The sequence below is a fragment of the Protomyctophum bolini genome (genome assembly GCF_963924005.1).
Source record: "Protomyctophum bolini genome assembly, chromosome: 4".
In the NCBI taxonomy this organism is placed as follows: Eukaryota; Metazoa; Chordata; class Actinopteri; order Myctophiformes; family Myctophidae; genus Protomyctophum; species Protomyctophum bolini.
In genome coordinates this window covers 34,063,133-34,091,100 of record NC_137865.1, presented here as the reverse complement: position 1 = coordinate 34,091,100, position 27,968 = coordinate 34,063,133, and the positions used below count along the sequence as shown (strand labels likewise).

Below are 27,968 nucleotides of genomic sequence, written 5' to 3'. Positions count from 1 at the left end.
GTTCATAATTAAAAACAATCTCTAGATCAAGTCAGGCAGAAAACTAATTTATTTTATGTAAAAATGATACAAATTAGTATCCATGTTACAAAGCATAAATAATACATAGTCCAGAACATTGTGGAAATTGACTATGGGTGTAAACAACATCAAATAATGTTTTGGTCAGTGTGTCGTAGCGGTTGGTTACAAGTCGGTGGTCACATCACAAAATGCAATTTGCAGTGGTGGAATGTATGTACAAGTATATTTCGTTGCTTTCGGGAGGAAACCACCTAACTCAATTTTTTTGGTTTTTGATTTTTGTTTTTGCATAAATCAATGCTATTGAACACCCTTTATGTCTGTGTGTTGTTTTGGGGAAAAAAAGAAAAGTAGTAAAAAGCGCTTCGGACTAAACCTCTTAACTACATTTGTCCCTCAAACTGTCTGCTAAAACAGCTAGTTAGCTGTTCTCTGCTAGTTAGCTGTTTTAGCTTCAGGAACAAACTCCACCACATCTCCCCCTCTCATGGAAGTAATTGACAATATAAAAAGTCACAACACTAAGCTTTGTTTTCTTCTTCATTTCCTGAAAAACTAACATTTTGGAGTTAAGTGGTTTCTTCCCGACAGCAGAGATGTCCATTTTACCAATCCTTCTATTCCACTACATCTAAGAGGCAAATATAGTAAACTTCAGTTACAAGTGAATTTGTAGATGTATTATTACAAAACATACAATAACAAATTAAGCCCCATTTTATACCTTTGATCGGCTATTTTCGAATACGTTTGACTGTTACGGTTGACAATTTTTAACACATCTTTGAAAATAAATTGTGAAATGGGACATTCATAATAACTTTTACTTTTGGTACTTTAAGTATATTTCAGATGCCATTATTTTTGCAATTTTATTCAAGTAAAACTTTTTACTAAAAAATAATTTGACCTGTAAGAGTATTTCTTCCACCACTGACAATTTGACAAGAGATATTTTGAAGCACACCGCCTACAGTATGTAATACCTTAAATACCCATCATGTTGTTCATTAATAATGTGTGAACTGCATAACATAATGAACATTGTATACAGGCAGGATCAGTTATTTCTTCTTGGCCGTGTATTTCTTGGCCATTTGAATTAAAAAAAAAAAAAGATAAATGAAATAGGTATATAAAACTAAAATGTCACCCCATTCCATTTTAGTTGATGTAGTTCTAAACATAATTAATTTAAAACAAGAGTGCGCTTCGGTAGCCTACTGCATACTGAATTCTCGTTCAGCCCGTTTGCTGAATTTCAGTTAATATCAATCAAATATGAAATTAAAAGGCCAAAAAATACACTGACCTAGCAGTAGAGGGCAAACTTCTGAAACATTAAACTCAGTTCTACATTTCCATAATGCCAACCCCTGGGCAGGTCAAAGCTGTTGTTCAATTTAGCACCCTTGATAAAAACAAAACAAAAAACGACTTAAGAATTACTTCATGTCCTTAGTGCAAAAAAAACATCTGTGTCTTAACACGTATCAATTTAAAGTGAATAATTGCTTGTGATAAACACTTTGAGTAATGAGTTTTATAATGTGACATTTGTAATATGTAATATTCTGTGGTAAACTGTTGGTGAACTAGGTTTGTGGGTTCAATGGAAATTTACACTGTACAACAAAGATATTAAAGAAAGTATCAAATACCCTGTAGGCCTACAGTACATCTTGTCTTGTCCCAACCTGTCAATAAATGAATTTCTTTATGAAAATACTGTGTTGATTAAACAAACATACAAAACATGAATCTTCACTTCGAGTTCCGACGTATCTGCCATTGGTATGATTGTTCTGTTTACGAGGAAATCTATCCACAGTGGTCCCTTACAACACACCTGCTACAACATCCATCATTTTATAAAAGAGCTTTAAAAAAGAAGAAGAAAAAAAGTTGTCAAATCATAGCAATAACATTAATACCTTGTAACTTCCTTTTGGGCAAGTTATTTTGGCTCATCAATTCATGGTTTGTACAAAAAACTAAACAAAAACAATCTATGTTGTGCACATTGTTTAACTGAGTATTCTTTTTCTTTTTTTTTCAAATCAAGGAGAATCACACGGTTAGACCGCCTTCATAGTTTTACCCTTTTTTAGTTCCTTCTGGCATGTGTGCCAGCTTTACAGGACACTGCTGAGGACAACATCACTGTCATTATTTACTGCATGTACAAGTGATATCCCACAATGGAAATAAATGCCCCAAAACATATCTGAAGAAAGGGTGCCCCGGTTGTTTATCAGGTAATAAGCGTGTACCACATAAAAAAGGCTATAGTCCTTTCCGTCACTGGTACAGGTTTGAATCCGACGCGAGCTAGACTTTTTGTTGCATGTCGTCCCCGCACCATACAGGTGTGTCCAGAATCCATTTCTGTCCATTTATTTGTACATCGATTTTTTCTTTGTCTATGGATCAGCCAGTCTCCACTACTGTCTGCAGCGGCTGACAAAATGCTGTGCTTGATTGAACCCCAGTATACCTCAATGTAATAATAAGTGCCAAAAACTGCCTAGAGGTCACCTTGTCAAAGTGCTGTGTAAAACATGGACATATCTTAAAGCGAGTGAATTCTGTACACAATCAACTGCTCTACTAACAATGGTCACCTGGACGTCACCACTGCTGTATTCAGATGACATCACCGTGTGATAACTGTGTTTTACTCACTCTGTCACTCACAGCTTTAACTGAATCATAAAATAGATTGTGTAATAACTGTACATTTACTAGAGACATATCATACAGAAAAACGCAGAGGGTTGTTCTCTAGATACAAACACAAGGCCTGTCCCACCATACCTCTGAGTCCTAACGGTGTGTGCGTCGCTTTCCCTCAGTGTGCTTTAGAATGGGCTCCGTCTACAGTAGTTTAGGTAGGCTGGTCGTGTTAGTCTATAAAGCAGTCAAAAACAGCAAACACAGACTTTGTGTGTCAGCAGCAGCAGTTAAGGTGGTTGTTGAGGGTGGGATGTGATGAGGTTTAGGTGGAGTAGAGAAGGGATAAAGGATTCATTCACAGACTCAGCTCCCCAAATGTCCTCCTGCACTCCATGACCCCCGCTCCGGGGGGGCGGTCACAGTTGTGTGTCAACTTGACCTGGCTAGGTGTGAGGCGGTCGTACGCCATCTTGTACTCACGGTCAAACGCATCTGTAGGGATATGAGAGTATGCCAGCAGTTAGATGTTGCTAGTAAGTTTCAATGTAATTCTGTATTGTTACACACAGCATAATCAGGGGACTTGCAAACAACATTATGAAATGGATGCAGTAGTGTAGCCATGATGACAAAAAATGAAAGCCCATCCAACCGTGGTTTCTAAAAGACTTTGCTTGCTTTTCAACTCACCAATATTAATATTGCTCCTCCCCAAAGCCATCAGTGCAAGGAAAAGTATATCTCTGTACAAGCTCCTAAAGGCAAGAAGGGGAGATAAGAAAGTAGAGTTTCGCCATGGTCTTCATTTATATTGTACAATCTTTTGACACAAAAATTACATATCTTCGTGCCATATAATTTGGTCAAGCTTAATTGAAATCTCAAACTCGTTACCGCTGTCTCCTGAAGCCAAGCTCGGGTCCCAGGGTCTGGATGACTTGACTTATGGGCTGGTAGATGTCACTCTTCTGGACGCTCCTCACAAAGCCCTGCAGGAGTTCCACTGTGAAAAGCTGGCCCTCCTCGCACAGCCCCGAGCGTACCAGGGAGTTAGCACCTACAGGGAGAGAGACACAGAAAGAGGCAGAGAGAGAGAGAGAGAGAGAGAGAGAGAGAGAGCGAGAGAGATGGTAAGAGGTATGTCATTCAGAACAAAGGCTCTTTCATCTCCATCACTCACTATGCATCTACTGCATCTATGTCAGAGGAGGGAGGGAGAGAAACGTTGCTGGCAGTCCTGTGTTGAATAATGCATGATATACAGTTCTCTTTTTAGTTTAAGAGTGCAGGCCTGATGCAACATGTATAACAACATTATGTTAAGGATTCCTGGGTGTGATTCCATTTTCTTTTTTTGAAAGATCGAAGCTTTGCAACACAGAAGTCTGAATACATCAGTGACTCACAATGAGCGTTCCACAGCACGTAGCAGGGTTGAACTTGGTCTTGGTGCAACTTCAGGTTGTCCCACATTATCCTCACCAGCACATGCTTGCTGTCTTCTGAAGTTACGCTCTTGGAAAAGTAGAAAAGGGAGATAGATACACAACTACGTGTCAGGAAAGAATGCAAAATATAGCTGGAAGCATCGATACCAGGGGCCAAGCACTGTGTGCTATACGCCATAGTGACAGAAAGTGGTCACTGGTCAGTCAGCTTGATATTAAGAAGTTTGAGAAAAAAAGATACTTAAATTAAATACTCTCTCATTTAAATCAAGGCTGGATAAGCTGAGGTTTTAAGCGCCACCTGGTGGTCACCAGTTTAGGCTTTGGTTGCCAATTCGCTCATTATAAAAAAAGAAAGAAAATGTAATTCTATTATGCATGTAAGGTGCATGTCATCACCTGTACACCAGATTAGAGGAATTTTCAAAATATGGATAAAAAAATAAAATAAAAAAATCGTCCATGGCAATCAGTGCTTAATTGGATTCAGCTCGTCTTAACGTTTATGGCACTTAAACCGTTTTAATTGGGTACTCCTAATACTGGGTATTTGTCTGCTGGCTGAGTGTACAGTATGTTCCACATTGACCTGCAATAGTAATATGAGTCATGATGTTTGTCGGTTTACAAATTGAACAGTGTAAAGCTGTGTGCTTATACCTGGCCCCCATGGCTGCAGTGCTGTGAGGCAAGGATGAGGGCGGGCAGGTTGCTGGGCAGCTCCAGCCTTCGGAAGTACCACACCAGGTTCCAGAAGACGATGGGGTGCTGGTCCACGACGCTGGGGCACGACAGGGCCTGGTCCCCCTCGTTCACCAGCAGGCTCTCCAGCTCCTTCCACAGCACCACTGGGCTCAGGTAGGGTACCGTCACCGCCGGACTCGAGGCCGACATGACGGAAGCAGAGACTGGTGGAGCCGAGCCGGCACTCCCACAGCCCTGCAGGTCGGTGGGTGACGAGGGAGGCGTGCGTGGGCGGGTTGCAGAGAACACTGCAGATGGTTTAGCCTGGGGATTGTGTGACACGGGCGTGCCCTCCTCTGGATTACTGTCCCTGCAGGTCCTGAGGGCAGACACAGACACAGTGTCTATGTGATTAAAGAGGTTCAAGATGTTGCATGTCTGTCTGTGTTTTGTGTCTGCACGTGCTGGAGCGCAGCATGCCAGCTAGTTGGCAAATAACTGCTAATCCCAGCTAAACCGGCTGGCAGCCTGCCCTGCATGGCTGTTATGCCCATTATTGACATGGATGCCATTAAACCTCACATTGATGTCGAATGCTGTTGGAATTATATACGTGAATGTAACTATTGTAGGTTCATGTGTTTACGCGTGAATTTAGCAGGCGCTTGTGCATAATAATAATAATAGTAATGATTATCACTACTTGAGCCCACAACAATATTAATAATAGTACAGTATACAGAATACATTTGCCTTCTTTGTGTGTGTGTGTGTGTGTGTGTGTGTGTGTGTGTGCGTGCGCGCGCGCATGCATGTCTGTCTGTCTTCTGGCTGATTTGTGTCTCGCCACCGACCTGCCGACTGATCTCAGGTCTGTGATGTCGACGTTGAGGCAGGGGACGAACGGCGTGCCACAGAAGGGACAGGTGCTGTTGAGGTTGGAGTCGTTGGCCGTCCAGCCTGCCATGATCTCCTCATCGTACACCAGACAGTCACACGTCTTGCAGAGCGAGCAGCTGGACATCAGCACCTGCATATGTGAGCCACCACAGAAGAGATTGGACATTGGGGAGGTGTGTGGGACAATGTTGTTTGAGGGGTTTTATTATTTTAGGCATTGTTTATGTCACGATTCACGAATGGTAACCCTACATGTATGTCAGAGTCAGAGTCCGGTGTCCGGTGAGTAGGTTTCGGCCCCAGCCTCAGCTTAACGAGGTGGTATGTGAGATGGAGGATGACTGATTTAAGCAGTCACACCTGGCCTGAGTCAAACTATAACTGGACTCAGAGCTGGGCGTGGCTGCGCACATGTTCGGACAGTGGAGAGCCATCTGCTTTCCTGTGTAATATTGTGACGCTTTCAAATTGTTATTCCCTTGACTTGGAGGAATAAAGCTACAAACTTAAGAAAGCTGCCCTGTGTCGTTTTCTTCCAGGCCCTGGGTGGTGACTAGTCGGTCACAAGACCCTATGGCTGTGCCGTTTGTGAAACAAGCTTCTAAATTATCTGAACCCTTTACTTTACTTTTTGTGGTAAAAACTCTCATTTCAAACTTTCTTCTTTCCTGCCTGGATCTCCTTAACCCCCACCCCTCTCTCTCTCTATCTTCTTCCCCTTCTAGTTTTTCTTGGAAAAATGACACGCTGGGAACTATGCACAAAAACAAAATTTCACCCACTTCGTTTACTTGTAAAACTGTGATGTGACAATAAAGCTGATTCTGATTTAGATTCGCCACAACAGGCCATTATATGAACTTTCAGGAAGTCCCGAATTCCTTAGTGGCTTCACGAAATATCTGTCTGACTCAGGGGGGCAGTCAGACAGATATTTTGTGAAGCCACAAGGAAATCGGGATTTCCTGAAAGTTCATATAATGGCCTGTTGTGGCACTGTCATTGGGCCCAAAAAAAACCCATAGCCCCATAAAAGTCCATGTATTTGGGCCCAACTTCAGCTAGACTGTATTACCTTAATAAACATGGTCATGAATACTTTCTGCTTCCAGTCACTAGTTTAAAGTCTCATTTCTAATGTCATATTCTTTTTGGAAAATTATGGTCCCATTTATTAAAATAATTACCATAAAGTTGCGTATGTTCTGAGGGGCTTGGCTACCGTTACAGTCTATGAACGGGATCCCCCCACTCGAGTCAAAATAAAAACCAACGAAGAAGAAGGGGGGGGGGAAGTCCCGCCTCGTTGCCCAGCCAATGGCTCAGCTGGGCCCAAACGGATCTAGAAAGATGGCGACTTACAATTCAAGGACTGACAGGCTTCATTTTACGTTGATGTTAGACCCGGGGAACGCTTTGTCCATATTTTTTACAGTCTATGGTCTGACTGCCCCCCTGGGTAGGACCCAAGTGCAGAACAGGAAGCCGCAGAGAAGTCTAAATTCTAGAGGGTTTATTCCAAAATGCAGGATACAAGGCAACATCACACTTAACATACAACAATGATCTGACAAAGGAAATGAAAAACCAGGGGAGTATAAAACACAAAGACACAGGTGAACTCAACAGATAATCAACACAATGATTGGCTAAAATACTAACAAGACAAGGTGGAAACACTGGGGTAATCAGGGTACTGGTGAGACAACACAGGTAACAAAAGCAACAAAGGAAACCAAGGGACCAAAAATACTACAAAACAAAAGCACAACAGAAAACGTCACGTATCGTGACACTGATTCCTTGTGCTGGTGGCAGAACGACTGCACCACAGGCCTGTGTGTGTACTACTCATGTACATCTCCCCAGTCTTTCCTCTTTCTTTTCTTTTCGTTGTCTTTCATTATTTGTTTGGATGTTTGCTTTTAACTTTTTTATTATTCTCATTTTATTGCTGCTGTCTCACTAGGGAGGAAATGTGAAATATAGTATATGTATTGTAAAGTATGATGCTATGCGGAATGTGGAACATGAACATGTGGCGTGTGATGGCGGCGCGTGTAGACGCAGCGGCCCGGTGCTCTGCAACGGATAGCAGTGTAACAAGAGAAAAGCCACTACTATCATTCATGTCCCCACTCAGCCATCACTTGTAGGAACGACTACATGCCGGTCGCTCTCACGCCGGTGATTATGAAGTGTTTTGAGAGACTGGTGCTGGCCAACACCAGTTTGACTATAAGGCTAACAGATCAACTGATGATGCTGTCACATTAGTGCTACACAAGGCCCTCTCTGTAAACTTCTCTGTAAACTGTAAACTGGTCATCAAACTGCAGATGCTAGGGATACAACCAAAGCTCTGCCTGTGGATAAAGGACTTCCTGACCAAGTGCTATCTCTGGTAAGTGCAATATAGGCCATGGGCAAGTGCAATAGTATATTATAATCCCTCTGTTCTCTGTTTAATCATATGATTTGTGTGGTCCCCACTATTTTATCTATTTATCTTTTAATTCGTGTATTTTACTACCTTTAATGGTGCATCATAGTGCATTTATTAATGGATTGAGATGACTTGACTGGACTGGACTATGACGAAGTAACAGTTTATGCCATAAGTGTTTCTTAATTTCTTTGCTTGTCCTTTTTTCCCTTCCCCCATGTTTCAAACAGTGACAAATAAAGATCTTATCTTATCTTATGCTATGCATATACTGTAAATGTATTGTCTACCCTGATAATAATAACAAAGAAAAGTGCTATATAATTATTATTATTGTAGAAAAGTAGAAAAAAGCTGTGAGGGGAGAAGAGATTTTTATTAGAGTTTTGTCTGTACCTCTATGGAGTAATTGTGAGTCAGATGGAGGCGAAGGATGTCGGGTGAGGAATCTGGAGTGTGAGGAGTTCTGGAAGCAGGTGCCAGACCACCTGGGCGCAATGTGAGAGGAATGCGATTAGACATGGCCGCCACAAACACTCATTTGACTCAATAGAAGACCAGACATTACATGTGTACAGAAGATGATAGAAGAGATGTCAACCTGAAAAGAGTGGGAGGTTTTCTGTGCAGTGCGCTTGGCATGTGTGTACATGTTTTTCGTGATCGTTTGTTTGTTTGTTTGTTTTCTTCAGTGGGCATGTGCATGTGCGTCATTGCTTGGCTTAATACAGTACCACTGGAGGAGTTTCGTCTGAACACTGTGTTGGGGGTGGTGGGGCTGTCCAGGTTGGCACGACCCCCAGCAGGACTTCTCCTGAGGCGACATACGCCGCTGTGCTGCGGGGACGTGAAGCCGTCTGGGTCCAGACAAGAGTCGGCATCAAGCAGGGAAGCGCAATCTGGCTCTGCTGACGCCAGCGACGACACACTGATCTGGTCACAGTTGGTATCCTATACGGGGGAGGACAGGCATGGAGGCAGAGAGGAAGAGGCACACACCCATCTCCACATAAACTAGAGCAAGAATGGACTCAGAATAGACTAGTGGCAAGACAATGACCAAACATCAGCATACACATACAGTATGTTAGGTAGTGTTGAGAATATTTATAAACTAGAAAAGTGTGCTCTTTGTAGCACAGTGTCTCCGCCAGGCCAGGTTGCCTACCTAGGGCCCACAAACATAGTCATAGCCACTTTGGAATGGGATCTGAAAATTCCTTAAAGCTGGAGTGCCATTTTTTCCCAGCCTAAAACATGATCATCAGGTGTTATTAAGGAGGAAGGTTTTGAGTGTTAAAATGATGTTGTGGGCCTTTCTGTGTGGAGTTTGCATGTTCTCCCTGTGTCCCCTAGGGTAGGTACCTGCACAAAAAACATGCAGTAATCCTGGTCTCACTACCTCCCCCTGGCCAGCCGGGGCGCCTGATGGAGGGAAAAGGAGTTGGTCGGAATAACGTGTTCCTTCCACGCACTACGTCCGGCCGGGGAAACTCTCCCCTGTCAGGTGAAAAGAAGCAGCTTGGACTCCTCATGCATAGAAGGAAGCATGAGGTCAGTCCAGTCGGTTTCACTGACTGGACTGACTCGGCTATAGTGGTGGACAGGGACAGTCTCATGTCATTTTGGCTCCAACCTTGCCCTGCACATATTCTTCAGGTGTGTCACAGTGATATACTGTAGACGTCGTAAGCGGTAAAATACATTTTGCTTTTACTGTAAGCTCTGGAAATTCAGCTTGGCTGATTTGGGGAGTTGCGTAATGGAATCCACATTTTATTTTGATTGTATGACCTACTGTTCGAGTTATAGGCCAAAACAGGAATCTTCCTACCATGAGGCCGAAATAAATAAATAATAATACGCTAGTATCTTCTTTGGCCTATTAGTGGGAAAGTTTCATGACAATTGAGCATTTTGGATAGACAGAGGTGAAAACATAGACAGAGGTGAAAACATAGTCTCAGCCATGGCCTTCGGCCTGGCAGAGACAATAACACAGGACAAGATAAAACATTGTTTTGGGAGGATACAAATACAGCAAGGGGAAATGAAAAGGTACTAAATTATTTAGTACCAGAAGATAAATACACACACAAGATTTAAATGGAACTACTATATATATATATACACACACACACACACACACGCAGGCACGCACGCATTACTGTAGCTATACCTGTGTCAGTGAAGTCTGCGAGGACAGACGAGAATAGAGGCGGCTCGCCTTCTCTGCCACTCCTTTTCCTGCAGATATGACGCTGCTCTTGAAGATGTTTGGCGTGAAGAGCGAGTCCAAGGAGAAGGAGGATGAGGTGGAGGGCGTTGGCGAGGCAGGGGACACGAGCGAGGACGGCCTCTCCCTGTCTTTGACACCCAGAGGGAGAGACGGCGAGGGCTTGAGGCGCTCCTTGCCTTTGTTGGGAAAGGGGAGGTGCGTGTTGGAGCGCTGCAGCACCGCGGGGGGGCGAGGGGAAGTGTCGGGAGAGGGGCCAAAGCCCAGCGCTGGGCTGGAGGGGTTCCGTTGCAAGCCGGGGGCGTGGCTCCTCAGGGGGCTACCCACGTTGTTCATGTACATCTCGATTTCCTCGGCCAGATCGCGGCGGGCCGCGGGCGCCCCGTCGCCGTCCAGCTCTGCACCACAGTCTGCTCCACACACCTGCTCCGTCTCAGCTGCCATTAGCGAGAGGGGGTCGAAGCCGGCCTCGATGTCCGTCCGCCGCACACCGGTCACACCTCCGTCACAGCTGACACTCCTCTTCACTGATAAACGGCCATCGATCCTCCCTGATCCGACGGCACAGCTCACGCGTCTTTCCACCATGGCTTTCTGTCTGCTGTCATTAGCCCCTGTCATCCCTTCTTCCTCCTCCACCCCATCTAGCATTCTGGTGGCAGCTAGGGGGTGTGGCTTGGCAGAGTTGAAACTCACTGGCCCCAGTGCGCCTGACAGGTCCAGAGACTTTGGCCGCTCGTTCTTTGGCAGACCTCCACACGGAAGGTTTGCATCATTTGATGAAGAGACGGAATGGAGCCCGCTTCCTGGGGGAAGAAAGCATAAATGTGGCTATAACACACTATACTAGTTTTACATTCAACTTGTTGTGAATTGAGTATCTCTGTGTTTATCCACTTTAGCCTCATCTGACGGTGCCTTGCATAAATATTTATCCACTCATTATAGAAAAATCACAGATTGAGGCCTCTTTCAAGTGGGTCCTTTGACTAAATTGTAGTTTCTAAACAGTCACATGCCATTGGTGTGGGAACAACCAACACTTCTGTTTATGCCAACAGCCCCCCACACACACAAACACACTCCTGCCAGGCCTCTGCAGTCTGGCAGAGGTATGGAGAAATGCCAAAACTCTCTGTTGCAATGTTCCATTAGGATAAGGGTACCCATTTCTAATCACAGAAACCTTAAGTTCTGATTATTCAAATTCGATCGAGGCATGTCATGAATTGCGCAGGGGGAGAGGGGGGGAACTAAGCTAAAACTGGGTCAGGCGTCATCCTTAACAGGAAATTACAGCATCGCAATATAAATCAGCCTTTCAGTCAGAGAGTGAATCACCTGATTACGTAACAGGTCTGATCCATCAAACTGAAATCCTATCTCGAATGCATCTAAATATAACATCAAATGGATATTCTGGGGAATACATTACACCTACTTAGGGAGATATTAGGTGCACTAAAATGGGAGAAAATTAATTCTGCCGGCTGAACCACACGACTGCACATCTCCACCCAGGGAGGAGGGGAGCATTAAGCGGGTAAGGATTACAAGCACAATTGAAATGACAGAACTTACTGGAATCTCTTGGTCCCTTGTCCTCCCCCGATGGCATGCTGTCATCCTCTCTGCTTCCCACCCTCTCCTCCTCTTTGGACAGTGAGTCGTAGCCTTGGTCAGACTGGCCACCTAACGAAACCAACAAAAATAAAACAGAAACAAATACTTGACATCTGGATACAGTACTGAGTACTGACACACCTCCCTCCTCTTTGAAAGATCAAAGCAAACCAAAGAAACTACATTCGTTCCCTTGTGACAAGGATTCACACAAACATCATCAAATAAATTGAACATAAGTTTAAATGAAATATAGTGTGTGTATATATATATATACACACACTTACACGTGTGTGTGTGTGTGTGTGTGTGTGTGTGTGTGCGTGCGTGCGTGCATGCGTGCACGTGAGTGCGTGCGTGCGCGCGCGCGTGCGTGCGTGCGCGTGAGTGCGTGCGTGCGTGTGTGCGTGCGTGCGTGCGTGCGTGCATGCGCGTGAGTGCGTGCGTGCGTGCGTGCGCGTGAGTGCGTGCGTGTGTGCGTGCGTGCGTGCATGCGTGCGTGCGTGCGTGCATGCGCGTGAGTGCGTGCGTGCGTGCGTGCGCGTGTGTGCGTGCGTGCGTGCGTGCGTGCGTGCGTGCGTGCGTGCATGCGTGCACGTGAGTGCGTGCATGCGTGCGTGCGTGCGCGTGAGTGCGTGTGTGCGTGCGTGCGTGCGTGAGTGCGTGTTGGATGTATGCTTTCTACCTGTGCTTGATCTGTCGTCGCTGGAGTCAATTTTGGTGAAGTCGGCGTCGATGGAGGTGCGCTCGGCAGAGTCATTAGTGCTGTCCAGACTGCCGTGGCTGACCGTGTCGAGGTCACTGCCATCTGAGGGAGGTTAACCGAGAATAGAGGCCATGTTAATTCACAAGGTGGTATGTCCCCGGACCCCGAGACATAAGGGCACCTGAGACAAGGGAGGGAGGTTGGTAGTAGAGACGTCCCTAATCAACTCAGATTCAGATTACTACTCATTTATACAGCGGCAGAGGACATCATTCTTTTTTTTAATTAAAGTATTATTTATTCATTAGGTAAGGGAAAGAAGAAAAGCTGTTACTCAGAAAAAGGCTGAACTTCATGCAACCTTAAACAACTTATTCATTTTTGAGCTGTGTTGACAAAAAAAAAGTTAAATGGTTTCCAGCGCACTTGGGATTGTTATATTCAACTCATTTGTCCTATTCTAGTGCTTTGTGTGTTAGTGGCTGTGGGTCGTCTCAACACTGCCATGGGGGTCCATACCTGAGAGCTGAGGATCTCTGAGTGGCGGCTGCGGTTTCCTGCCCACTTGTTTGAACTGGACCACGCCTAAGAGCACATTCCTCAGCTTTCCCCACAGAAAGTAGCCTCCTCTGGTGCTGGAGGGCCAGGTGCTCTCCAACACTGCCTTCAGTGGGAGAATCAGGTCATGAGAGACTACACACACAAACGGTAGTGTGCTATTGCTACAAGTGCTAAACTAATATCGTAGCTTGATTTGTTTATATAGTTTCCTTTGGATGGAAAATGTCCAAAACTGTTACTATTTTTTATATATATATTTCTTTATCCCAAGATTTTGTGGGTTTGTCTACACACCCTCTGCCACCATGGGGAGAGCACTATCTATGAGCTATCAAACATCTGCATTGCTTAATTTACAAATAATCTACACAATTAAAGAATGTAAAATATTTTTTATTTTGATCATATGCCTGTAATCTCTCCTAATGGTACCAGCATCAACGATAACAAAATGTTATCGTTGAGAGGCTAAATCTCAGTGGTCCATGGCTCATGTGAATAGGGTTGAAAACCCCTTAAATAGGAGGTTTGTGCCAGACAACAACAACATGATATTTCTTGTCATGGTGCCGGTGGTACTCACCCTGTTGTAGTAGCCATAAGTGATGGCGTTGGGGTGGACTCCAGCCTTCTTCATCTCAAACAGCACCCTGACAGCCAGCACAGGCTGGCCATACTGGCCACACAACTGCATCAGCACGCGGTAGCACACCTTGAACCAGTGGAAAATGCCAGAATTATTAACACTATTAATGCACACTATTACTGTATCCATCGGAATGAATTCTATAGTGAGTTAATGAAAGGTAATTGTAATTGACTGTTGTGGAATACGGTCGTTTCTAAAAGGCCCACCCCACATGGGATTACATGCCACACAAGTATTAACAAAATTAACATAAATCCCAGACGTCCAGGTCACTGAGCCCACTGTATAATACAAACTGGGGGAAATGAAACAGGGGTTTTCTCAACTGATTGTGAACGAGGGACCACCACCACCACCCTGACTTAGAATCAACTTGGGGACCACGGTTGTGTTGGGTGGGTGGGGATATGGGCCAAGATCAGTGCTTTTGTAACACTTGCTATGCATCCCATGTGTATGCATCCCAATGTTTCTCAACGAATGGTCCACGTAATTTCCTAATAATAATAATGACTCAACCAGACAATCGTGTGCACTCCCCCCTCTTAATTGAGATTCAAACTCCCTTTTTCTGTTTAATTTCTTGGTCTCCGACTTGTCAGTAAATGACTAAGTTACTAACTAGGTCATTCAGTTCACTGTTTCTCACCTAGTGCTAAGAGTTTTTCATTGTATCCTACATAACTAAATGAATGGTCAGGGACCACATGCAATACCTTCACGGACCACCAGTGGTCCACAGACAACCTGTTGAAAAGCCTTGTTCTACAACATTATTCCTGAGGGGGTTACAGGGGTCCTGATCTAAATGATTGATAGTTAGGAACCAAACGAACCCTTATAGGTCTGTAACTCATAGCGTGTACATTGTACAATGTACACTCAGAGTTAAATGAACACTGAGGATTTTACAGTGTAGACCAAAATTTATGCTACACTATAGCATATGAAACTGGGGGTCCTTGAAATGAAAACGGTTGTGAATCACTGGCCTACGGTGAAGTTAGCGGCTTCCTACCTCATCAGGAGCCTGAAGCCTCTTCTCCTGCATCTTCCTCAGCACGTCATAGGCCATTCGCAAAGCGCGCACCTTAGAGTGACAGGCGCTGACGTACGTTGGCAGGCAGATGAACCAGAGGCCAAAGCAGTGACGCAGTAGACACTTCGACCACATCTGAGGCATGGAGGAGTACGTTTTGGCCATCCGCTGAGCTGATCTGATCTCCTGACAAGCACGAAGAGAAAATATATGAGCAAATGTACAATATGTACCATATGGGTTATTTTCCTTCAACTGACAATGTGGGTATTTTTTTAATAAAAATAATAATAATCGAGCTGGGAAGCTGGGTGAAGCTGGGTGAAAATCACAGTGTAAAATAACAGGCACCGTTATAAAAATTACAGTTCCTAACCTGAAACAGATACAAGCTATAACTAATGGTGATTGCCCATTATCTACACCCCTGTGTAGATTGCAGAGGATCAGATTGTTTAATATCCACTTCAATTAGTAAAACATATGCATTGGGAAATGTGCATAATTTGCTGCTCTAAGCGATTGCATGGCTGACCTGTTTGGAGCGCCTGAAGATAGCTGTGGGACTGGCGGGGCTGCTATGGCGTGAGGCCATGCTGGCTGTCGGGGGATTGGGCCCCTCCAGTGGCTCCAGAAGCTTAGCATTCAGCACAGGGAAACCAGAATAGCTGGAAGAAGACACAAAGACTCTCACATACTCTGACAAGTACCGAAATAGACATCAAATGCACTTTATCTCCACAACGACACTAGGCGTAAGACACGAAGGAAGATGGATTGGAGCGCAGACATGTAGAATCTGAGAGCTGATGTCTTTCCTTTGAAAATAATCACAAAGACGTACTGTGGTGGTGACAAATCCTTTAACAATAGAGGCAATTTAAGCTTAGTCTGTCCCTCAGGAGAGGCATTGTGTGCCCTCGGCAGGCACTGTGATGTACTCTGGCAGTGTGTGTGTGTGTGTGTGTGTGTGTGTGTGTGTGTGTGTGTGTGTGTGTGTGTGTGTGTGTGTGTGTGTGTGTGTGTGTGTGTGTGTGTGTGTGTGTGTGTGACTGTGCGTACTGTATGTGAGCCGGACAGAGAAGTGAAAGCAAGAGTATGTCCACTGTCAATTTCACCCTGAATTTCTCTCTCAGATTGATATGGCCGATATCCATACCAGGCCTGAGGCCTGCACGGAATGTCTATGTTCACAGGCTTCTCTGTGCGGCCTAGAGGAGCATCGGAGCATGTGCAGCACAAGTCTTACACCATATGCGTTTGGGAAACCGGGCCATTGACTCCCAGTACTTTGCAGTGTGAGCTACGGGTGCAGTACGGTACCTGTAACACAGAGGGTGCTCCTCTCCCTGAGGCAAAAGTGGTAGCTCTGGGGGATTGATGTAGACTGTGTGCTCACTGCGATGGGACTCATCCAGCTCAATCAGTCTGGTGTCCTCTGGCCTCTCGCTGTCCATCTGGGGAAGAGACGACACAAACTCATTGATCTGGGCTCTGCTTTCTATTATTGTCGGCTCAACGATCTCAAATCCAAACAACCCAGTGGGATACAAGAGTCGCTAAAGCTGGTGGGGAACGATGGATGTGCATATGGAGCTCACTGACAGCACAGCATACTGTACAGATATGAGAGTCAGCCGCAGTCAAACAGATGTCAGCAATGACTAGAGATCAATATCAGGATTATGGCCCTATGTGCCCCACTTCCACTTATCTAAAGGTCAAGTGTGAAGGCGGAGAAGCTGATCCACACTCTCCTCGCTAGCCTTTCCAGGGACTAAATTAATAATCCAGGCTCCACTGACCTGGATGTAATTGCATAAAATCATGTTGCTTTGGGAACATGACACCATTACAATGTACAGTACAGCCAGTACAGCTCTGGCTGCGAGTCTGCCTCTGCACCGAACCACCGCACTTAACAACATCACTGTGAGCTGGTCATTATCATTAGCCTCGTGTGGAGGGACACCCACTGCACCGTGCCCACATTATATACAGGAGAAACAGCAACAAATAAGATCTTTCACTAAAGTGAGGTCATACCTCATCTGCACATCAGTAAAGAGATGCAAGTCTCATACCGGTATGTCTGTTATGTGCATGCAAGGGAACATTAGCCTGGCTAATAAGCCAGACCAATATCACACTGTCGTCCGCCGGCAGGTGATTTTGTTTTGCCAACGGCTGATTCACGTCTGACTTATTAGCCAGGCTAAGGGAACATAGCTCCTTTTTATAAGGAATTCCACTCAAACATTAGCTCTACAAAAATTCTCACAAGATTGCATGCTTGTTCGCACAGGATGTGTTCCACTCAGTCAAGTGGATGATTCACTTGACTACCGGTATCTCTCACTGACCTCCCTGTCCCTGATTCTATTCTCCTTTTGCGTTGTTTTTCCTTCCTAAGAGATATTTCTCAATCACACTGTTATTATCTTCAAGTTCAACAATGAATGAATCAATACTTTCACTTCTCAATAACAAACACAATAACCATTCATACAGGATCTCTGATGGATCATCAGATAAGGATATGCCTCAGTGTGACTTCCTGATTGCACAAGTTTGCTAGCAAAGACTCATTCAAGGATTGTTTTGCTGTTTCTGTCGATGGACAACAGCAAGGCTTACAAGCTGTGAAAAGCTTTTTTCCCTCCAAAGGCATTACACAGCTGTAAACGAGACTGAATGCATACGATATTGATGGCAACAGTTTACAACATGCGAACAATTGCAACATTGAAAGTGTAGTTAACTTGGATTGCGCTAGACTTTCTCATCGACTGCTCTACAGATTAAATAAAGAAAAGGTTGTTGGAGAGGCAGACAAGGAAACAAACACAGGGGAAATATGTAATGGCAAGCACAAATAATTCATTTCACAGACTTTGAGCCACCTCAGCGTCTACAAGCAGACTGCATAGCGTCTCACTCTCAGCACAGTTGACTCTAATGGCCCTTGATTCAATAACGCACACCAAGATCGCTAACACACAGGGACGCCTAATGCTCAGCCTAGCCTACAAGACCTCTCAGGTACTCTCAACTTCACTGTCTCTGTCCATGATTTATTCATCACACGCACGCATGCACGCACACACGCACGCACACACAGTACAGCTGAGTCATATACTGTAGGATCAGAGCTTTTGGAGTTGGGGGCAGTGGTGTCATGGTGTTTTTTTACTGGCACCACAGCGTTTTTATGATGTCACGTGCACATGCACACGCACGCACGTGCATGTGCGCATCGCGGAATACACACAACAGCTGATATAGGCTAGCCCAAGCCTATTGTTAAATAGTGTGTGAGAGTTTTAGACACAAACACAAAAGTAGATTTAAATAGTCAGACAAACATCTTTACTGCACACTAGCAAAACTAAAACGTTTGCTTTGGACGAATGAATCTGTTCTTTGATGGAGGAGGCATTCTTCTTGTGTGCAGAACACCACACAGCAGCAGTAGCCTGGAGCCATAGCCTACTGTAGGTGTGCATGCTTACCGTATAGGCTACGTGCGCTCAGGTATAAACAGTTAAAGCTGTCGTGTTGTTATGCAAAGGGGGGGGGGGCAGTAAACCTAGACCACTGGGTACTTGGTGTGTCTTGGAAAGTCTGGTGACAGCGTGCACGCACATGCACCATTCCATTCCGTCCCTGCGCGTGCAAGTCAAAAAATTACTGGTACCACGGCGTGGTATACTGCGTTCTACGAGCATGACACCACTGGTTGGGGGAGTAGACAACTGATCTAGCATGACATAGTACAGTTTATACTTCTAATACATACATGTAACGGACCCAAGGGGGAGTTTATATGGCCACAATGTGTTACCTTATTACCTTATTATATACATACTATTATTTTGACAATTTCCTGCACAAACTTTGGGACTGATTGCTCTGATTGAAATAAACTTCACCTGTGGTGCTGGTGTTCAACATGAGGCTGCAGATGGCAACATTATATAAAACAACCTCAGTGGTAGAGGAGCGAGGAGGAAAAGGATGGCCAAGGCTGAAAGGCAGGATAGACCTTGGATCAAAAGGCCACTTTATTAGCACCAAGCTGGAAGGGGAAAAAGCTGATAATTGTTTTTACTCTTGCTATCTTTTTATAATGCATTTTGATATGGTGGTTTATGTATGCATTCTAATCGTATTGGTAATGAAGGTCTATGGAAAACATGCAACTTAAGATGTGGAGTTTGATATGAATGTTTGTTGCCAATATGACATTTGTGAAAATTGATTCATGCATTTTGTCATTTTCTAGTTTCTACGTTGGGTTCTGAAATAAACTCATCAGTTGGCTTCACCCTTAGTATCCAGCCAGTCCGCTACAATACAGTATACTAGAATACAATGGATAGGCCTTCTCTCAAAGACATGCAACATACAGCTCTATTGCTCTGGGTTCTTACCTTGTTTCCAGTGGTAAATAGCTGCCAGTCAAGGATCAAGATAGAGGCGGGGAGAGAGAGGATACAGAATAGAAAGCCAAAGAAGAAGGGAAAAGCATAACAGAGGAAAGGCAAAGAGATGTGAAGAAAAGGAGAGATATTTATGAAAGCACATTGTTGCTTAGTGTTATAGAGCAGGGGTTCTCAACCAGGGGGTCGCCAAATTATATTGGGGGGTCCCCAGATAAAAAGGTTGAGAACCCTTGTTATAGAGAAGCACTTACATTTGTATTAGCAGTTGTATTATCATTATCATCTTGTTGGTTGTTAACTTGTAGCAGTAAGTTGTGGAACTTGCCACACCAACATTTCGCTGCTTGTACCGGTATGAGTGGGTGACAAATAAAACCCTCTAGCTACATCTTGAACATCCAAATTATTTCAAGCATGCACATGTTGGTTCAGCCAATAGTGTTGAATTCAGTAACACATAAATAATTGCTGAATAACTCATTTTACAACAGGATAAGATCCTTCCACTAAATGACTAAGTTCAGAGGAAATGGGTTTCTAATTACTCAGAGACAACTAGCGGAACCATGTGACTTCCCTGCAGACACAGAAAATGCATTACTGGTATTATACAGTATAAATGAGTTGCAAATCTCACCTTGTCAACACACTCATCAAAGAAGGCCAGGCTAGTATCCTTGTCGCTGACAAAGGAGCACTCCTCTATGAAGCGAATGAACATCTGAGTCTTCATCATGAGCGAGTAGAACTTCTGATGGGAGCGGTCTCTGCTCTTCAGGAATCCTATGACAGAAACAGCAACCACAGTAATATCTGAGAGACTGCTGAGCCACAATTTGTCATTTTCACGGCACAAAAACAACAATTTATTGGAAGGATATTAATACAGCAGTAAGAAAGGAGTTCTCCGGTTTACTGCTTACATACTGTAAGAGCACACAGATGTGCACAGTGATTGTGCTATTAATCATGGTAATTTCTCTGACATATCAGCCATACCTAACTTCCACATAGGCTTTAAGCTAAATCAGCCAAGTCATTACTTACAGGGGTGTTTTAAGCCAGTGGTTCCCAAACCTTTTCACGTCAAGGTGACACTAATTAGCCCCGCGGACCCCCCATTTGAAAAGATATGCCAGGGACGCCCAGTCTGTTCAAAATGTACTTGAAGAAAAGTACAAAAGTATTGGCATCAAAATGTAGTTAAAGTAAAAAGTAAAAGTAGCTTACTCATTATGCAGAATGTCTATTTCAAGTTTTCAAATGTATAAAAATCATTTGAAAATAGCAGATCTACAAGCTCTGGAAATCTATATAGGGCTGAAGTGGTTTTCATAATACCGTAATAATCAAAATCTACAAAGTAACAGAGTAACTATAGTAACTAAAGTTTTCAAATAAATGTAGTGGAGTGAAAGTACATCATTTGCATCTGAGATGTAGTGGAGTAGAAGTACAAATACCTCAAAATTGTACTTAAGTTAGTTACTTTCCGCCACTGTGTAATATATGTAATATGGCATTTTAATTAGCGAAGACAGGACCTACACGGCAAAATCCTGAGTGTTAACTCTCAGGCAGAAAATGTATATGAAATTGTACTATAGTACCTTGGAGATCAAAGAGGGAGCTGGCGTCCGTGGTCTTCTCCGAGGGGGCCTGAGTGATGGGCAACAGATAGGAGCGGTAGCCTCGCAGTATGGCTGCCATGAAGCGCAGGAACGCCTCCTGGATCTCCATCTCCAGAGTGTGGAGGCTTTTCCCACCATGGAGCTCACTGTCAGTCACCCTCTGCTCCACATGCTCATCCTCACGACTCAGCAGACCACCTGTGTGGGTGCACACAGCATAAGTGCCATGCATTGTAATATAATGCATATATTATATGTGTGGGCTGCAGAGAGAACCCCACTGCCGCACATTAACATGAACATCTCTGTGACAGAAGCTCCATCTCGCAATTGATTGCAATGTGTTCAGTGGGATGCACTGGAAAAGGCTGGGAGAAGCTTAAAGATACACACTGTGAGATTATATTATATACTCCATGTTTCTTTGCCAGGATTCTCAGCAATAATACATTAGTTAACTGAAATACATTGACATCTTCATGGACTTTAGAAAAACATGCCTGGTTGAAGAAAAAATGCAGGCTAACATTCAAAGGCTTTGTCAACATTTGAATAACTCTCGTGCAGTATTTGCCCTAAATGACATAGGTAAAAAGGCCCTGATGACCTAAAAGGCACAGGTGGATACAGAATTTGTTTGGACTCACCATCAATGAGCTGCTGGTACAGCTTGCCCAGCGTATTAAGCAGTTGCTTGCAGGCTCTCCTCGGTAAGATCTTCCATGTTAAGGCCCTCTTGTCATCTTTGCTGAAAAACGCACCATATGGTTTTCATTACGGGGGAGGACACGCCGTGCAACACGAGGAACAGTTGTGGGGAGGGAGACAGACTCACTGACACCAGAACTGACAATTTAATCTCTCCGCAAAAAAAAAGAATCTAGTGCGTTTATGTGGGAGACCAGTTGAACCCCAACTCCTTCCTAAGCAATAAAGAATATTTCACATTCCACTCCCCCTCTAGTTACATAAGACGAAGCTTGTGTTGATAGAAGATCACGATAACCTTGCAAAGAGCAAAGGGCGGTTCCAGTCCCAAGAAAACGAAATGTATGGGAAGATAATGTTGCAATTAGAGGTGGCCATTTTTCATGAAGCAGGAGAGGTCAGGGGTTACTCACTGGGAGATGGTGTTGGTGTCAAGATCCACACAGCTGATATCCGCCGGGGGCACATACAGGTCGAAGTAGCGCGAATCAACGCCAACAATGAATGGGCATGGTGCGCTGAGCACATCAGCCAGGGCCAGCGGGCACAAGGGGATGTAGGGGCATGGCCAATGAAAGGGAAAGATCATCTGCAAGAGATGGATAGAGGCCCTTTAATGATGTTTAATGATGTTTAAAAGAACATCAGGATTACATAAGAAACCATGTCAGTGAACTAATCTAATATAGCCATGATGAGTACCAGTGCTTTTGCAAAACATTGACCTGTTTTCATGGTAACCATGGAGCTAGGTACTGTAGTTAGACATTTGTATAACATTGAGCTTTCCCCCTCTTCTGTACGGTACATGTTGCACACACACTGATGAAAACCATTTAATAGTACATATTGTGCTGGACATCACTATATGATAGCTTAAACAATGGACACTTGGACACTATTATTTCTGTAAAGAGGACAGATACATACAGACACTAGGGCCTCTGTGACGCTGGTCAGTACTGCTGGACGGAGTGAGTGGACCAGGATCTTGTGCTCGGTGACAGCCAGCACCAACAGTGTGGCTGCATTCTTAGGACCCAGGTTCAGCAGCAAGGTAGACAGACTTCCACCACTAACGCACGCACGCATGCACACACAGAGAGAGAGATAAAATTAAGATGAATAGCTTAGCTTCAAATGTGAAACGGCAGAGAGCATATAACTGGGTTATAGCTGTACCTTAGAGGCAGTGGAGATGACACAGGCTGGCTCAGCAATAGACTGTCATGTGGAGACAGCTGTGAAAGACATACGTAGGAGTGAGAACACCATCCTGATAAACACAGCATCAGTAGGTGGGAGACTCATCTCTCTGACTACAGTGTAGCCCTCCCTTTCTTCTTTGTCCCTTTCTTTTCTACTATACCCAAAAATGAATTTCACCCGCTTTTTTACTTTGTAAATCTGTGATGTGGCAATAAAGCTGATTGTGATTCAGACGTGGCTGTTTCATTTCAGATTTGCAGTGATGGCTCACCTGCACTAGGATGCGTGGTCTCTGAGAGGAAGGAAATGGGACCGTCTGCATGAAGTGAGAGATATGCCTGTGGATAAAAAGGACAAGGGCAACCCCAGTTCAGCCAGACATCCGTCTTCGTACAGCTAATCTCCGGCACCGTTAATCCGGTCGATTCCAAACTTTGCACACACACTCCCTGGATGCCAACGATTAACCTCTGCCCCAAATTATCCATGCAGAACGGCCTGTTATTTAACATTTTCTACCTATAATTGTACCGATCAGCTTGAAATGTTGCATGCACAGTCCCTAGAAGTCAAGGACACCTTTTATAGCGCCACCAGGAGGCAGACTTTTGTAAAACACATGTTTTTATATTATTCCTCCAGATTCTGTCCAAAAATCCCGCAAATCATTACACAGTATCTCTATAGTCATGTGCTCAAGACAGATCCGTCTGATATTTCATATTCCATCCTAATTGGCTAACATTGGTTTTCCAAATTTGTAGGATTGGCCCGTTTTTAACAAAAGGCCTCAAATCATGAACGCAGTGTGCAATTTACGTGAAATCTTTCAAGCACTTTCCTACTAGGCTGAAGAATATATCCCACCCTTTTCACATTGGCCTGATATAGCGCCACCAACAGGTGGACTTTTGCAAAACACATTTTTGGAACAAAATCCCTCAAATCATCCAATTGCCATCAAAGGCGTAAGAAGAAATTGCACCTTTTTCACATTGGCCTATTAATAGCGCCACCAGGAGGCCACAACCTGACCTGACCTGGTGGAGACCTGTGCCCCGAGGGGCACTTTTTCTGTTTTGTTGCCATGCTGGCAAACTGGGAAGATGATTTTTTGTATTCTTATTTTAGTTAAATGAATCAAATGCTATGTTTTGCTATTTTACCAACTATGATCTAACAGAGGATTTTTCTGCTCAACTTGACTTTTCCATCAGAAATGTCAAGTTAAACAGCTGAATTTATGCTCTAAAACGCGACAGACAGAGCTTGAATCTGATTGAATCTCTAACATTAGCTAGATTATACATTTATGGAGGCAATAGTGCAGGAAAAGGGGACTAATCAAAACTTTGCTTACATATTTACAAAACAAATCGCAACATCAGACCAAATGAAGTTACAACCAAATGAAAGCATTCCAGAGCCCTGTCTGTCTCTGTGTTTAGTCTGTTATAAAATGTTGGCAACGTTCTGTCTAGTTATTGATGGGGCATTACTTGATTTGAACTCACCCAATAAAATATAAATTTCCTACACGTATATGTCTCCATGTAGAATTTATCGGGAAAGCGAAACGAGTAATTGGGATACCTGCACATTTCTGCCACAATGCATGAGAGTGATTGTCATGCATCTGTGTTTCAACAATGGGGAGTCAGTGACTGATGGACAATGACCATTCCAGGTTATTGTCGGCCTCAGGCTCCGGTAAAAAAAAAACGTGCCAACCTTAGATATCTTATATGTCAGCATTCTTCCCTAGTGGGTGCTCTGCTTTGGGGTGGGGGCTTGTCTGCCCTTTGGGTATGGGGGGGTGGTCGCCCGGTCACTTGTCATTATGGTTCATTGTCCTTGTCATGTCTTTTTATTTATAATAGTGTTGTGCCTGAGCTGTTATTCTTTTCTTTTCTTTATTTTCTTTTGTTGTTTGTTATTATGTTCTTGTTGTGTAATGTCTGTGTAAAAAAGTGCTCACTTTTCAATAGGCACTGTGTGCGGCCCGGAGATGGAGTATCTATAGAGGAACGTGAGGAAACTCCTGAAGGACTGGAAAAAGGGCCAGTGGGACAGCAGGCAGATGCTCTTGTTGCTGTGGATGCTTCTGCTTCCGTCCGGCTGGAAATCAGAGCTTTGCAGGCCCAGCTGGGCTCGCTGTCGATCGGTCAGGCTCTCCTCTGGGTGGGGCTCATAAAACTGGATGGCTGCACCGTACACCTGCGCAAGAACAGATTCTGATTATATATATGCATACTGTAACTATAAACGCAAATGAAAGCCATACTTACACTTCACTCCACAAATGGAGAAATTATGCAAGCTCTCTGCTGCAGTCATTAAAAATCCTATTAGCATTACATGACTTTGTGGTCAAAGGTCTTCACTTTATTCCTAGTACAGTACAGTGTGATGGCAAATACAGAGCGGAATATTCACACCTTGAGTGGGCTATTTAATCCATTAATAAATTAATAAATCTCACATGCCGTGCACTTGAACTTGACGGTGATTTATGTCATGGGCCCTGATGGTGTTAAAATAAAGCACCTAAGATGATGCAATGAAAATATCCTGAGCCCTTTTGCTGTAAGTGCATTCTCACAAATAAATAAACAAAATACAGCAGGCAAGACAGTGCCAGGAGAATAGCCAGCAGAACAACGGTCATTAGGAGGACAGAGTGAAAGAAGGCGTTCCACACTTAAACATCTGTGTGCCGGAGTAAGTGGTGGATGAGCAATGCAATGCATTATTAGAAAGATCAGCAGAGAGTTTTCTTCTGTATCGCATTGCAATGCTTTCCCATGCTTACAGCCATTTAGTATTCCATACATAGACCTGTTCTCATCAAGTCAGCATGTTCGTAGCTATTATTTTCTTGGAAATAGTAGGGGATATAGATTTGGCAAGCTAATCCATAAGGGAGGGAGGGAGGGAGGGAGAAAGAGAGAGAGAGAGAGAGAGAGAGAGAGAGAGAGAGAGAGAGAGAGAGAGAGAGAGAGAGAGAGAGAGAGAGAGAGAGAGAGAGAGAGAGAGAGAGAGAGAGAGAGAGAGGAGACAGATGTAGAAAGAAAGAAGCTGTGCCTGTGTGACTGCATATCTGACACAAAAAACAGGAGAGAAACAAACTGAAATGGAGACCATTAAAAATGCAGTGAATGAAAGAAAGGACTCAGGAACAACTCCTCTACAGCAACAGTCATTATACAAACATAATGTATTTTGACACTTTTTCTGCTGAAAGGTTATGAAAATGCAGAACTTTTGTTGAGTGATACAGTACACCACACATATTGTCACCAAAGCATACATTATTAGGTCTTAACAACTTCAGACTTTATACATCATTGCACACTGAATTTCATGAATTGCGATGTACAAGCTTATAGGTAGGTCTTCAATTCTGCTCATTTGCATTTGTTTTAATATACAATACATATTTATTGCTTAAAATGCTCAAAACAGATTGAAGGAATCTCGAACTTTGCACCTTAAAGTGGTTATAAGTAGGTCATTGTACCTTCTCTGCAGAGGCTCCTGTCAATACAAATGTGGAGAAGACTGGTAAGGAGTGTTTGGTGTGGGCTGGCCAGCACTCAATGGTTGCCCCCATGGGCAGGCAGAACATAGGCACAGACTCAGGCAGGGGGAAGGATTCATAGTCCTCTTCAGGATATCTGCACAGCAGACCTGGACAGAAACACAGACTACATCAAGTCGCCAGCTCTTCAGTAAACAGAAAATGTAATTTCAGAATACCAATTTTATCCAATCAGGAGAGAGAACTCACACAGGATACAGGATAAACTAGAAATGACTCTGTCGAGCTGCCAACTTGCGCTTTGCACACAAGTTGGCCATGAATGGCCTACTTGTGCGCGAGCAGAGCACGCAACTTACCTCAACCAAGTTATTGAAATATCTGAGTTATATAATATAAATCCCGTTCGAGATATCCACTACAACAGGTTCTAAATGTTTTAAGTGTCCTATATATAAGTTTGAAACTCAAATTGGTTACGTCATCCACGTCATCCACGTCATCCACTGTTTTGGCCCTCGGCCAAAACAGGAACCACCGTTTTTACATAAACATACATAGTTACGTCATCAGCCAATCCCTGATTGGCCGAGGGGCTTATGTCGGTGTTGTCCCTCGGTCAATCAGGAACCACTCATTTTACATAAACATACAGACAGCCTGGGCACACCTGAACTTCCATGCAGACAGCTTACAAAAGAAGCTGTCTGCTGGCTTCTCTTCCGGGTTTTTAGACAACTGGTGGATGGAAATTAAGCTCCATCACGCGGCATTCTGCCGCTGGGGCAAGCTTTTCCGGGAATCTGGCCGACGTGGGTGGAGCTTCATTTCCATCCACCAGCTGTCTAAAAACCCAGAAGAGACGCCGGCAGACAGCTTATTTTGTCCGCGCATGGAATCTTAGGTGTGCTTACACCGATAGTTAGGTCATCAGCCAAGGGTGTCACCAAATATTCACAATCCCTGATTGGCCGAGGGTGTCACCAAACATTCACAATCCCTGATTCGCACAAGTAACAAGGGACTTTTGAATTGATGACACAAACAAATGAGCAGACCAAATTGTAAGTGGAACATATCAAAATGGCGACTCGCAACCCAATGTATTTTATGTGTCTTAAAACATAATCGGAATATAGTGCTTTAACCTTCAAACTTTTTTTTCCGTTTTAACCATATACCACTCACCCAAGTTACTACCCAAACATTTTAAATTCCGCCAAACACAAATGAGAAATGACTTAATCACACATTACCTGCTTTGTATGCAGTTGTGTTCGTTTTAGCCAGTGACTTCTTGTAACATAAGTAGATTGAGGAACCCCACTGGAATGTAGGAAAAGGTAGACCATCAGCAAAACCGAAAAAACATCAATGGAAACATTCTGCTATATTATGCAATACATACATACAGACAGACAATACGACAGTCTGAGCTCTCT

The 27,968-nt window shown here is 43.9% G+C and overlaps 1 protein-coding gene across 2 annotated transcripts in view; it reads right to left on the bottom strand.

The window, feature by feature from the left end:
- Positions 1 to 31: 31 nt before the first annotated feature.
- The window catches only part of dennd4a (DENN/MADD domain containing 4A), a 38,340-nt gene continuing 10,403 nt past the window's right edge, over positions 32 to 27,968 (bottom strand). Inside the window, exons 4-30 of one of the 2 annotated variants that reach the window (XM_080762577.1) lie at positions 27,783 to 27,852; positions 26,506 to 26,675; positions 24,964 to 25,202; positions 23,257 to 23,323; positions 22,959 to 23,017; positions 22,707 to 22,851; positions 22,190 to 22,365; positions 21,716 to 21,816; positions 21,048 to 21,266; positions 20,075 to 20,220; positions 19,426 to 19,446; positions 16,316 to 16,449; positions 15,528 to 15,660; positions 14,972 to 15,178; positions 13,888 to 14,016; positions 13,263 to 13,407; positions 12,723 to 12,845; positions 11,996 to 12,106; positions 10,358 to 11,220; positions 8,913 to 9,129; positions 8,575 to 8,666; positions 5,687 to 5,862; positions 4,809 to 5,211; positions 4,107 to 4,215; positions 3,595 to 3,757; positions 3,391 to 3,455; positions 32 to 3,192 (exon numbers count right to left, since the gene is read on the bottom strand). In XM_080762577.1, the coding sequence (XP_080618703.1) occupies positions 3,056 to 3,192; positions 3,391 to 3,455; positions 3,595 to 3,757; positions 4,107 to 4,215; positions 4,809 to 5,211; positions 5,687 to 5,862; positions 8,575 to 8,666; positions 8,913 to 9,129; positions 10,358 to 11,220; positions 11,996 to 12,106; positions 12,723 to 12,845; positions 13,263 to 13,407; positions 13,888 to 14,016; positions 14,972 to 15,178; positions 15,528 to 15,660; positions 16,316 to 16,449; positions 19,426 to 19,446; positions 20,075 to 20,220; positions 21,048 to 21,266; positions 21,716 to 21,816; positions 22,190 to 22,365; positions 22,707 to 22,851; positions 22,959 to 23,017; positions 23,257 to 23,323; positions 24,964 to 25,202; positions 26,506 to 26,675; positions 27,783 to 27,852 (4,620 nt within the window). In that variant the 3' untranslated portion in view covers positions 32 to 3,055. The remainder of the gene's footprint in view (positions 3,193 to 3,390; positions 3,456 to 3,594; positions 3,758 to 4,106; positions 4,216 to 4,808; positions 5,212 to 5,686; positions 5,863 to 8,574; positions 8,667 to 8,912; positions 9,130 to 10,357; positions 11,221 to 11,995; positions 12,107 to 12,722; positions 12,846 to 13,262; positions 13,408 to 13,887; positions 14,017 to 14,971; positions 15,179 to 15,527; positions 15,661 to 16,315; positions 16,450 to 19,425; positions 19,447 to 20,074; positions 20,221 to 21,047; positions 21,267 to 21,715; positions 21,817 to 22,189; positions 22,366 to 22,706; positions 22,852 to 22,958; positions 23,018 to 23,256; positions 23,324 to 24,963; positions 25,203 to 26,505; positions 26,676 to 27,782; positions 27,853 to 27,968) is intronic. The other variant, XM_080762578.1, reaches the window with a different exon arrangement.